Source organism: Apteryx mantelli, chromosome 5, assembly GCF_036417845.1.
Source record: "Apteryx mantelli isolate bAptMan1 chromosome 5, bAptMan1.hap1, whole genome shotgun sequence".
Lineage (NCBI taxonomy): Eukaryota > Metazoa > Chordata > Aves > Apterygiformes > Apterygidae > Apteryx > Apteryx mantelli.
The window spans coordinates 67194952-67207479 of NC_089982.1; the positions used below are offsets into that span (position 1 = coordinate 67194952).

General features: G+C 38.9%; 1 protein-coding gene across 1 annotated transcript; it reads right to left on the minus strand.

Moving 5' to 3' along the window:
- Window positions 1-308: 308 nt before the first annotated feature.
- ZCCHC4 (zinc finger CCHC-type containing 4) lies at window positions 309-11084 on the minus strand. Its single transcript, XM_067297251.1, has 13 exons — window positions 10955-11084; window positions 10579-10697; window positions 9119-9201; window positions 8111-8386; window positions 7543-7623; window positions 7176-7248; window positions 5549-5699; window positions 4965-5065; window positions 3488-3609; window positions 2750-2825; window positions 2177-2228; window positions 1602-1746; window positions 309-543 (listed from the first exon to the last, which is right to left on the minus strand). Exons 1-13 carry the CDS (start codon window positions 11082-11084, stop codon window positions 408-410), a joined length of 1545 nt encoding a protein of 514 aa, XP_067153352.1. The 3' UTR covers window positions 309-407.
- Window positions 11085-12528: the final 1444 nt, after the last annotated feature.

Here is a 12528-nt window from a genome sequence, read left to right on the forward strand (position 1 = left end):
TACCGCGAGAAGCACGGAACTACCCATGAGAAGGGGTGCTAAGAACTGGTGCCTTCCCGTCACCCCACCTCGCCTGCTCCCTCGCTCCGAGTTCCCCAGGACCCACCACGAAACCACAGCATCCAGTACCTGCTACCCAGTTTAGTATTTCTGACCTCTCCGCAATATTCCTCTTTTGACTTCAGACTCCAGCTCAATCGGACAAATAGCTAATCCTAGGCACACAACATTGTCACATTAGGCAAATACATGGTAAGAGAGCTGTTTATATTGCATTTTTTTCAGTAATGATGTAAAACATAAAAGAATTGTCACTTTTAATTCAATCAGGTTTTATTTTGAACATTAATATTAATAGAAAATGGAATCAAAGCGGGCTACAAAAAAATCTTCTGCATAACAATGTATCAATAAGGAAGGCTGCATTTCTTTTTCTTATTCTTCATTCTTTTCCTGGAGAATATTGCATGCTTCATAGCTGATCTTTTACAGATCCCCATCTTTACCTTCTTTGGAGTTTTCTGCCTTTTCTTTTTGTCAGTTCTGTAAAGCAAGCAAGAAATGCACAGATTAAAGCAGACAACGTACATCTGCATTTGCTCATAATTTAATCTGTCCATATAAGTATATGAACTCAGAAGTACTGTCACAAAAAGTACAAGGGACATTCCATTTTACAAGGAATTCATGACGCAAATGGATTGTTTTTTGTCTCTGACAAAAGACGTATTTCATAACAGAAAACACTAATTTTAACAAATAAAATGTACATATATACACATACAGCAACATTTTAGCTCTACTACTCTATAACCAGAACTCAGAGTAATGTCATAGCAGGACACAAGCGATACACCTGTAGTCCAGTACCACCTGGCAGGTACCTGGCGAATCTCCTGAAGCCGATCCAACAGGTTAACTATCTGAATCTCACTATGCAACAGAGGTACATCTTTTGGGAGGCGAGACTTATTTCTACTGCTCCATCCATTCAAGTCAAGAATTACAAACAAACCAATGCATTCTGGACAGGAAGTTAAAAAAGTACTAATAAAAGTACTTAACATGCTCCTCATTAATAAAATCTTACAGGCTGGAGATTTAGGCCCTACTACAGAGGGCACCTGAAGTACCAGATGGAACAGTAAAAGACACTACAATGAGCAAAACAGACAGGAATCAAGAAAAACAAAGTAGTGACTGCTCTCTCTGCCCTTTGGTGAGGAATTAAGGAGCTAAAAGTGTTTCATTACTTTAGATTAATTTTGAATCTTGACAGAGTTATCTCCTATGCACCATTCACCAAGTGTTGAATCCATACAAATCCATTTTGAAAGAAAAGCCACTATTTTTACAGTTAAGGAATTAGGACACATAGTAAGTGACCTGCCTAAATCATGCTGCTTTTTATCATATGTTCCTCCAGTTGACATAGTTCCCACAGAACCTCCACAATGATGCAGCAAATGGACAACAGTGAAAGCTGGTATCAGCATACAAAGCCTAAAATTCTCTCTTCCTACAACCATTTTCATGGAATAAGAATCACCTCCCATATCTGAAAGGTATCTTCAATTACATTAACGCAATATCAAACTTACTGGCAAGCTGTTTTAGTGACGGACAGACTGGGACAGGTACTGCGTTTGTGACCCGCTTTGCCACAAACAAAACAGCCAGCTTCAGTCCTCTCACAAGCGTGTTCTTGAAGAGCACAGCAGTTGCAATTGTTACAGTGAAACCAAGCTGTAAAATGCATAATAGAATTTTGATCTTGAAAAGGCTTATAATGATCATTTTGAAACCAAGCTTTAAATAACATATAGCAATTGCCTACATGTTTATAAACTTCTCATTAAGAAGTTTACAAAATCAGGAAATTCCTATACAGCAAATCAAAATACACAACCTGTTTCTTAACAAATGTACATGGAATTTACTATGCCTTGACTTAACAGGAATTTATCACATTTCCACATAGTGGAAACCTACCCAATCAAGTTATTTACTGACAATTTGTGTAAAACAGTTTTTTCTCCCTTTATTCTCTGTGTTCTGAATGATTACATTTTATTTCTTCTATAGTATATTTTCTGGTTTGTCAGCTCAGTTTCTCTGGATTATAGCTTAAACAGTAAGTGTACTTTCCCTTAGAAAAGTATTTTTCTGTACTTACAGGGTTTTACACATTTGTTGCAAAGAGCACAATGCTTCCATCGTCTACCATCCTACAAATAAAAGATGAATAAATGCATTGTTTTTCTCTTTAAAAAACACCCAAACAGATACAAACATTGATTCTGTCTTAAAACTGAGCTAGTGATACATGTTCCCATTTATTTACAGAAGCGACATATACATTGTAGGGAGTTTAAAAACAGAAGTCTCGAGAATCTGTGACAACCACAGCAGAATGGCTACATTTTGAAGTCAGCAAGTTCTTCAACTTCCCAAGCATAACAAAAAAGGTATGCATCAACAACAACAACAAAAAAAGAATAAAATATATCACAAGGGGCAAGCAGCAAGCTTTTGCAGCCCTCCTTCCAAACCAAAGCAGTCAGGAAACAGGAATTAATTCCCAGGGAGTTATGAATGATGTTCTGTGAAGTAAATAAAAAGATGCCTGAATTGAATTGCCTAGGGTTTTCCAACAAAATCAATACCAGAATAGGTTTTTACCAGGGCAAAAATTACAGTATTTGACTACTGCTAAAATTGCCATCCAGAAAGAAGTCAAAATACTTACTTTTGATGTACATGAATTGCATATCTCACAATGTTGGTTACCAGAGCTAACGTATCGCTGACATATAGTGCAAAACCTGAAAAAAATAAAGTTACAAATATATTGGTCCAGTATTTGCTCAAGAAACTACATAAATGAGTTTTCTACAATCTCAACAGTAAAAGGAAGGATTGCAAAATCACTTTGCTAAATGAAAGATAATGTTTTTGACTCATACAACTACTTAGGCCCAGAGCCTCGTAATCATTTAGACACCTGAAGTACCAAATAGCAAAGTTTAGGTGCTTGAATTCAAATCAGCAATATATATTATCAGCAGCAAATCCAACAGGGAAAAAAGAAAAAAAAAGGTACTTGATTGCCATTGGTAAAATTCCCCTGTTCCCAAAACTTCTCTTAGTGCTCATGTTCTGAACTACTGTCTCAACCAAGCTGATTATCAGGGATAGCTGTAAATCTCCATCTCCCACAGGCATGCACATTATTTCCTCTGGGCTAGTTGAAAAATCCCATCATTCCACACTAGCTAATGTAAAACTCTTAGGTGCCCAACTCTCCTACACCTTGTTTATAAAATACAGGAGCTTAGCCTGAGACAGTAAAAATTGCTATTGAGCCTTACATCCAAAAAATTAGGCAATAGCAATACCAAACATCACCATCCCCAAATCATTTTGAGATTTTATGCCCCAATTAAAAACACACTCTCATAGTCACTTGAGTGTAAAGACATCTTACCTATAACCCTCTTCAACAGGGAGTACAATCATACTTGGGGTGATGTTGGTAAAGATACGAACAGGAGACTGCCTACGACCTGTCTTGCCATGTTTATAAAGTGCATGATTATCATAGTCTACCTATAAAATAAGGATGGGGGAGGGGGAGAAAAAAAAGTCTTAAACTGAATGCTAAGCATGGACAGAACTTTTTCATATTTACTCTCTTTACAGATTTTTTATGAAATTCTCATTTTTATATAAAAGACTAACCGCTAGTTAGAGTACAAATTTTACAGCAAGTGTTTGGTCTCATTTATTTTTAAATTTGTGCAATCAAAATAGCAGGCTAGACTCCAGAAATCCAGTTTCGAACACTACAATTACCATATTTTATTTTTCCCTTTTTACTCTTTTGCACTATATATCTGAGATATTGCAGTTGTTTTATATTAGTGAGGTGTTTGTTCTGCTAAAGAGTAACCCAGGTTAAAAAAAATAGAACTATATTGTTTGTTCTGTCTGGCAGTACAAGAGTTGTTATGCATCTTAACCTATCTCAAAATAATTAGAAGAGCCACAAATCCAATTAGTGCTGCTTCTTCCACCACTGCACTCAGAGACCCTGGTACAAAAATTCTCCTCTCTGAACACTAGCAGGAATGCAGAGTCTATGGCCTAACACAGGTTTCCAATTTTCTTCTACAAATTTCCATTCTATGAGATACAGATAGGTTTTCTGGAACACCTGCATCAAACTTAAGGCAGAAACAAATTAAACTACACCTGAAGATAGAACTCCCTTTACTTCCTGACATATGTAACAGGAAGTGGCTTTAATATTAACAGTACAGGATATACTTCCAGTAATAACTAACACAGAAACCACAGAATGATTCAGTTAATATGTTATGATGGTTAAGTCCTTAACAACTTCATTTTTTACACAATTCTAAAAAATTTCCACTGTTACAGTTCCAGTCTAATCCCAGCAGTTTTGGGGATGAAACACCTTAAACTTTTTTTGACCAGGACTGGGCATTACCACCAGGCTAACAGCATTTCAACATTTGGGAAAAATAAAACACTTTTCTTCAAGTTCTCAGCTCAGCAATAATATGCACTTGTTGAAATTACTGCAAGTTTTGTCACATCAAAAACATTTTAGAATAAACAAGTGAATAGACAAAAGACAGGTGAGAAAATTAAAGGTAAGTAATAACTGTGTCACACTGCTACAGTTTATCTAAGGTATGACTAATACAAATACAAAATCCAGAGTTTACATAATGAGCAGCATCACAGGGTTTGCAGTGCCTCCCATACAGGGGAATTAAAGTTGAAGAAGAATGACCATCTACAGACAAGCAGATCTATGATCCACCTCCATTTTCTTGTTTGCACTGCACACCACAAATTAGCAAATTCACTGGCCTTCCTCATACTGATAATCCCCTCACACTGAAGCTTGGGAAATTCACTGGCCTTAGTCGTACCTGATAATCCATCATACTGAAACTTGGGAAAAACTCAAGAATGCGAGACTCAAAGAAGTATGGAAATATCCAGAACATGGGCATCTCTTGGTTGTTATGACCTAGAAATGAAGAGACTCAGATGTACTTTAAAGAAAGACAGAGTACATGAAGCATGAAGAGTTTACTGTAATTGTTCTGAATGCATGAATGTGTGCATGCACGTCATGCTGGTCATAAGAACAAGTTCCTTTAGGGTGACAGAATGTTGTTGCCATATTCTATTTATACTGAGTGGTAAATTAACTCGGACCATTTGTTTCACCTGCCTAGGTTGGTAAGAAATGGTACTGATTGATAGCTTGTTCTTCTCCCCCTTTAAAGTCCATGTTAATTGTGAAGTGGATTTTAATAGAGAATTAAAGAATTAGGTATTATTTAACTAAGAGTATCAGGAGGGTAAATCAAATATATGGTATTTCATCTTTAGAAATTGTAATACATGTGTTAACACTCACTAGAATATCAAGAATTAGGGACTTTTAAATAAGTACTTTTTCTTAAGGTGATGTTACAAGCTCAACCCACCTATCTGCTTGTAATACCTTCTTTTTTTGTCTGCCTCCACATTGCCATCAGCTTTTTAAAACTAAAAGCCAGTGCTTCCACTAATCCTCCAAATGGGGGATCAGTCACCATAATGACTCTTTCACCTTTGTCTTGATGAAAGAATTGCCTGCAAGTTTCATGTGCAGCCTGTAAGAGACAGAAATTAGTTTCCAGAAATGTAGATTCAAGAACTGTAAATAGACTGTATTTGGCAATAAAAGGATTATTTTAGTAGTTACAACTTTGAAGAAGTAGGTTATTTCTTCTTGTGTAGGTGAATGTAGGATTTCAGAAAAAACAAAACAAAACAACCCACACACTAGAACTGCAGCACTGAAAACAACTGCCCTATTCAGTTAGAGCTGATGTATCAAGCACAGATATAGTTCAAGCTTTCCAAAATAATCTTCTCCTAAGGGCCCTAAATTTAACTTGTTAAAAAAAGAGGTTGCTTATAGCAAGAAACCAGAGCTCAGGTTTAGAATACACTTGATTCATATCTTTTCACTTTAGTTTTATTCCATAAAACATTATGAAAGTAATGGGAGAACTTTCAGTCCACCGAACACTGATTCAATCCATACTGGTTATAAAAAATACACTGTGCTCAAATTCTAGCAATTCAACCTTGATTCCATTATTTAAAAAAATAATTTAAAAAGCTACATAATTACCATCATCCCAATTTAGCTTGCAGTGTTCCCTCTTCTATTACTTCAACTTTATTGCAGTCCAAAAATAGATTTTTCTTCTACAATATTAATGTTCTGAAGCGCTACAATTTAATTGTTTAAATGATACAGTGCCATCACAGCTGTCAACTTTTCACATCTTGAAAAGAAAACTAGCATACTATCATGCAGATGAACACAGTCTTTCATTTTAATTGAATAATATAGAATCTGAATACAGTGATGGATTAAAAAGATTCAAAGATAAGGCTTTCAGACCAGCCTTCAGTTTCCTTTTAGATGATTTTTTTCTGTTTTTAAGAACCTATTTGAAACCAGGTTTTAGAATAGAAAAATCTGAAAGTTATCTAAAAAGTGTGAACATTATCACAATAAGTATGTTTACACAAGTTAGTGATGGCTTAATAATAATGGCAGGGGAAGAGCAAACAGCAATTGAGTAAATTACTGGGATAAGTGTTTTGAAAAGAATGTTTGGAATTGAATTACACTATGATTTTCCATAAACACGTAAATAAATGTGCTATTGCAGTTGCAGATTTCCTAATAAACTCAAAATCAAGTACTCAGTATGCCATTTACAAAGAAAGTAGAAATTCAATACTTTTTACTCATGACACTAATTCAACCTCATTTTTTAATCAGCAAAGTTAACACATTTTAACCTTGCTTGCCTGCAATAAAGCAGGAATACCTCTTCCCTCCCACATCAAGCACCAATGAACAAGTCCTGTGGCACCCACTGGGCTTGTAAAGGCAAAAGTGGGCAGAATTAAACAATTAATTCTGTTGTAGGAGCAACAAGAATAGTACTGTTGATGATTTATGTCATGACAGCTGTTTCCTACTAGATTAGCCACGACTTTCTTACAAAATTCTTCATTAACAACATGCAGTTCCTATGAAATAGTCAAGAAATATTTGGCCTTACCTCTCCACCAAAGAAATAATGATTAAACATGTTATAGTGACAGAATTCATCCTCTGTATAAAACTGTGAATATCTGTAAAGTAAATTTTTAAAGTAATAGAAAAATAGAAACAACTTCTTGTCTGCTCTAAAGGGCATTTATAGTTAAAACAAGTTAAAGTGGGTTCTGATTACTGACAATACATACTAACACTGGAAACCACAAAGTATAAATATTTTTCTCATACATTGGCTGTCATGGATGAATATGTGTGGAAAGGGAGATGCAGAGTGAGTAAAGTGAAAAAAAGCACCAATTTATCTTTAAAAATAAGAACAGAAAACTTTGTACATATTCTTCAGACAGATATATGCTTAGAAAACCTACCTGAAATCAATATCTAGCAGAAGACTTCTAACGCTGAAGTCTTCTTCTTGTGATGCTTTTGATTGGATCATTTCATGAAGCCTAAATTATAATTGAAGCAAAGAAATTTAACACAATCATAAGCTTCAGAAAATATCTTGCAAGACACAAATGCCTGATACTTTTTTAAAATTAAAACCAGATACAGAAAAAAGAATAACCAGAATTTTGATGATATCAACATGACTCCATTTGTCTAATATTCAGAGTTATAAACATAGTGAAGACTATTCGATCCACATGAAGAACAGAAATCAAAGAAACTCACTGCCACTTTTGCAAGAAACAAAGCAGGACATTTTAATTAGCAGAGTTCTGTTAAATTGCAGTGCAGATACAGTCTTCTTGTATAGCTTATGAAATCAAGATCCCACTAGCTGCTTGGATAATCCCAAATAATTAAAGCTTAGTGAACTTATTGAGGGAGAAAATCCTTTTAAATAAATTTCAGATTATTTTAATATTAGTAAGCTGCACAGTTTTGAGGCAGAAATATCATTTGGAAAATATAACAATCCCCACTAAATACCTGGGTGTTCCAACAGAAAGCACTCGTCTGAATCCTAAAGCAATAATAAGGTCCAGCAGGAACTGGCAACTTCTGTCTGCAAACAAATACTGTGCATTTGTTTTCTTATTCTCCAGTGGATACAGAAGTTGACTGGGACTTTTTAACTGGGCAGTGGAGATATCACATAAGACCTGGTGACCATAGTGTTTTTCCCATTCATCTGGCAATAGCAATTGCTGGCATTCCTGACAAAACTTCCTCTTTGATAGTGGCAGAAGAAGAAAGTTCTCATATCTTTAAATACAAAAGACAATAAGGAACAAATTTTGAAAAGCCCTCTATAAAATATGAACCCCTCCTTCACATCTTTTATAAGAATTTGAACATTTAAAAGGCAGGCAGTTTTAGCTGCTGTTACAAAAATCCACCAACTATAAGTGAATGAAATAATATTTATGAAAAAACATTCAAAGGACACTTTGAAAAAGCCTACCCTGACAGCAAGTAACATGCCACCCAAATGTGTTGAGACTCCCCATAAAATTACTGGATTACAGAGTGAAGGCTCTATATCCACTACCAGCAAGCAGTCCTGTACGCTTATACACAAAACTCAGATTATTTGTTACTGTATTACCTTTGCTTGTTTGCACAATGTTAAATTATAGCCTGTCATTTTTGCACAGTTCACTGAAAATAAAAAAATTTTTTTTAATTAAGTAATAAGTAATTAAGAAATTTTTTGAACTCAAACTGCTACTGGCCTCCTGTTAGTACATTATGAGCAACAATATAAGAAGAAATACACATACAAAAAAAGATATAATTCCCAGGTTGAAAATACCATGACCTAATTGGATGTTTCATGTTATTTTCCCATTGCAGTCAACCAGTTCTCATTTTCCCAAGTCCCTTTGGCATATTTTCATATTTAAAAAAAAACCTGAAACATGGTATCTACATTCACAATACCTAAACTTACATTAGCCTGTTTTTAACTGAAGAAAATATGTTTAGCAACAATACCTTTCCACATTCTGTCTGTGAGTAAAAGCAGGCTGATGATTTCTATTATATTCTTCACGTGCTGCAAGCCTAGTTTCTGACACCTGTAAAATTTATATATATACACACACGGTTACAAAACAGATACAGCTCTGTGTTGCAGATTAAATCTCAACATTAAACTAGAAAGGTGCAAAGGTCTCATGCTTCAGGTGGTCTGCTCAGAAAAATTCTCACAGTCCTTTGATTCTTGAATCACAAGAATAAGCGTGACTGCAGCGTAGCAGCACACTACATAACACAAGCCTCTCATTCTGAATTCAAACTATGCAAAATAATAATAAATTAAATAATGTAATTCTTCCACCACAAGAATACTTTGGGAAAAAACTCGAAATGATGAAAAGAGAGAGATGTACTTGCTACTGATGCATGCCAGCGGTTGCATTCCCTCTAAAGAGCAACAAGCTGATCCTGCATGACTGATGACAGTAGAAGTGTTGCCAGTCTTTTGAGTGCATTTATTTCAAAAGCATGACAGCTCTTCTCCAAGCCTTTTATTTTGTTTCCATAAGACAGACTTATTTGTTTCATTATTAACAGATGTTCAAGATATTTGCACAAAACGTAAGGACCCACTTGTTTAAAGGGGAAGACAATGAAACTCAAAGTAACAAAATACCTTATTATACAAATTATGCCCATAACAAAATTTCACCAGGAATACTATTTCAGTCTATACAAACCAGTGAATAACCACCTTGTTTTGACTTTAGAGAACCTATCAATAATAACTAACACATATAGAGATGAAAGGTTTAAGAGCCTGATTAAATTCCCAAGCCAACCTGCTGAGATCAATAACTAAAACGCAATATACTCATTTAGGAAACAGAAGTAGTAACACAAAACGTAGGCGGCAATGGCAAACTTTCCATGAATACATTTCAGTCCCAAACTTGTTATCCTGCAATAATCTGACTAAAGTTCTTTAGATGATGAGAAAGTGCTGCAGACATTGAGACTATCGAGTATCAGGCTGATCCCTGCCATCTCACTATTTTTTTTATGTCCCATTGCCTGCCTAAATCCACCAGGTGTTCTCCATTTTAGCCATGTAAAATAGGAAACTCTTGGGATAAGAATCACCTTTTTGTGATAGCATAGTATTAGCCAAGCTTTTAACTTGAATTCTTAAGTGTCTTGGTAATACAGTAACAAATACCAGTTTTGCTCAAAACATACACGGCTTTCTTTGAAAGTTGTATTTCAGATAGGTTTTCCAGGCATAAATAAGTGCCCCACTACATAAATACAAAATATCAGACAAAGCTTGTAAGACAGCAATTGCCACAGCTTTCCAGACTCCCCCACCAAACAAACAAACAAACAAAAAAAAACCTCTTTTCAATTTTCTGTTAAAGAGAGAAGAAAATCCCAACTATTTATATTTACCGCAGTGTTGGGCAGTGCTCTCTTACCTTCTCATCTTCCCACTGGAAAAAGTTACAGTCTTTCCTATCCCTACAAGCTGAACAAGCATAAAACCTTCTTCCCTCTTCTTCTCCTTGGTTCATCTTTGCAAAGAGAAGAGCAGGACCTAAAGGACAAGCGTAATTGCAGCATGATGCACTGGGCAGCTACAGCTTTATTTTAACAGCCCCAGCGCAAGTGTCAGACTCCCGGAATCAAGCGCGGACAACGGTCGGCGTAAAGCAAAACGCGTGTTTCAGGGGAGGCTGCGAAAGCAGCTGCAGACGCTCAGGCGCAGGGGCACCGGGGAGGCTCCCGCCCGGGCCCTGCGGGCGCCGCGGGCAGCGCCGGCAGAGCCCTCCGCTCGGCCCCGGCCCGGCTCACCGTGCGGGCAGCTGGGAGCGCCGGGGGCCGCGCCGAGCAGGGCCAGCCCGCCCGCACCCGCCCGCTCCTGCCGCGGGCCCGCCGCCACGCCGCGCAACCCCTGCGGGGCACTAGCACCGAGGGCCGCCATGTCACCGCCGCCGTCCCGGCAGCCCTCGCCAAGGGGCGCGGCGGGGCGCGGCGGCCCGTGCCGTGGCAGAGCGCGGCGCGGCGCCACCCGGCGGGGCGGCGGGAGCGCTGCAGCCCGCCCGTGCCCGGACCCCGCAGGGCCGCGGCGCCGGAGCCGGGCGGGGCAGAGCAAGGGGCGGGGCGTGTGGCCCCGGGGGCGGGGCTTTGCGGCTTCCCGCCTCACAGACGCCGGGCAGGTGCCCACGGCTGCACCCTTCAAAGGCACAAAACGAGGAATAAACCAACCCCCTCTTTCCCCCGAGTCAGCGAAACACAGCCCAAACGCGGGCCGCCGGGCAAAAAGCTGTGGGAAGAGGCAGGGGGAAGGGAAGCCCCCGCTTCTCAGAGATGAGTTCTTGCGCACAAACCTCACCTTTTCACTACCTCAGGTATGCTGCTGTTGTTCATAAAGCCATTAAAGTTCATATTCTAGCTTTAAACAAGTTTAAGCAGCAGCACATCAGTTTCCATTCTCCACCTTTGTAGGAATCACAACTATATTCCAGAGTAATTCTAGAAAAGCAGAACATTGCAGTCACTATGTCACCTGTTGCTGTTAAAAAGTGGTTTTATGGGTTTCTAAGTATTTAAATAAAGCCTAACGCTACAGGGCCTAGGAATACCTTAGTTGAACTACTTAAAAAAATAACTCCCCCTCAAACCAAAACGTTGCAGAAGGGACAGGATTTTGAATTTCTTCTGCCACTCCTTGCTCTTAACTAAGTGCAGCTTGGCCTGCTGAGCAAACAAGGTTTACACATACATTTTGTCTATTCGACAACTTCCACTAAAATTACCGGCTGGGTTCTGAAGTTAGCCTAATGAACAAAGCAGGAGAAAGCCCTGCCAAGGGCAGCGCCGTGGGACCCTCCCCCGGAGGAGAAGCCCCAGGGGGAGCAGGGCCGGGACGGGACCGGGGCAAGCGTGCCGGGGAGTCGCCCGCCCACGCCGCTCCTGCGCCTGCTGCCTTTACTCGCATGCCCTGGGATTAAAAAAGGTAAACTCATCAGTATAATCCAGGTGCAGCAGTAACGCCCAGGAGCTGGGTCTTGGGAAGGACGTGGCGAAGCAAGAGAACCAGATGAGGGTTTTACGTGCGCAACCCATAGCGTATACCTGAATCGAGTGCTGCTCACCGTTCAAACGCAAAAAAGGGCTTTTATTCCTGTTTCGCCATCCACATCACCAAAAGCCACACAAAGGCTTTCAAGAAACTCAGTCTTGATCTCTCTCAAGATCTCAAAGCAGGGAGAATGCTTCCGGCCACCATGAGAGTCCTCCATGAAGAGCAGTAAGACGCTGATGGGAAGAGAAGCCTGATGCCGTGCAGCGCAGAGCACACAGCGAGCTAACCCAGACACCCACGACTGCCAGATGCTAATGTTAGTGTGCAGTGCCACACACTG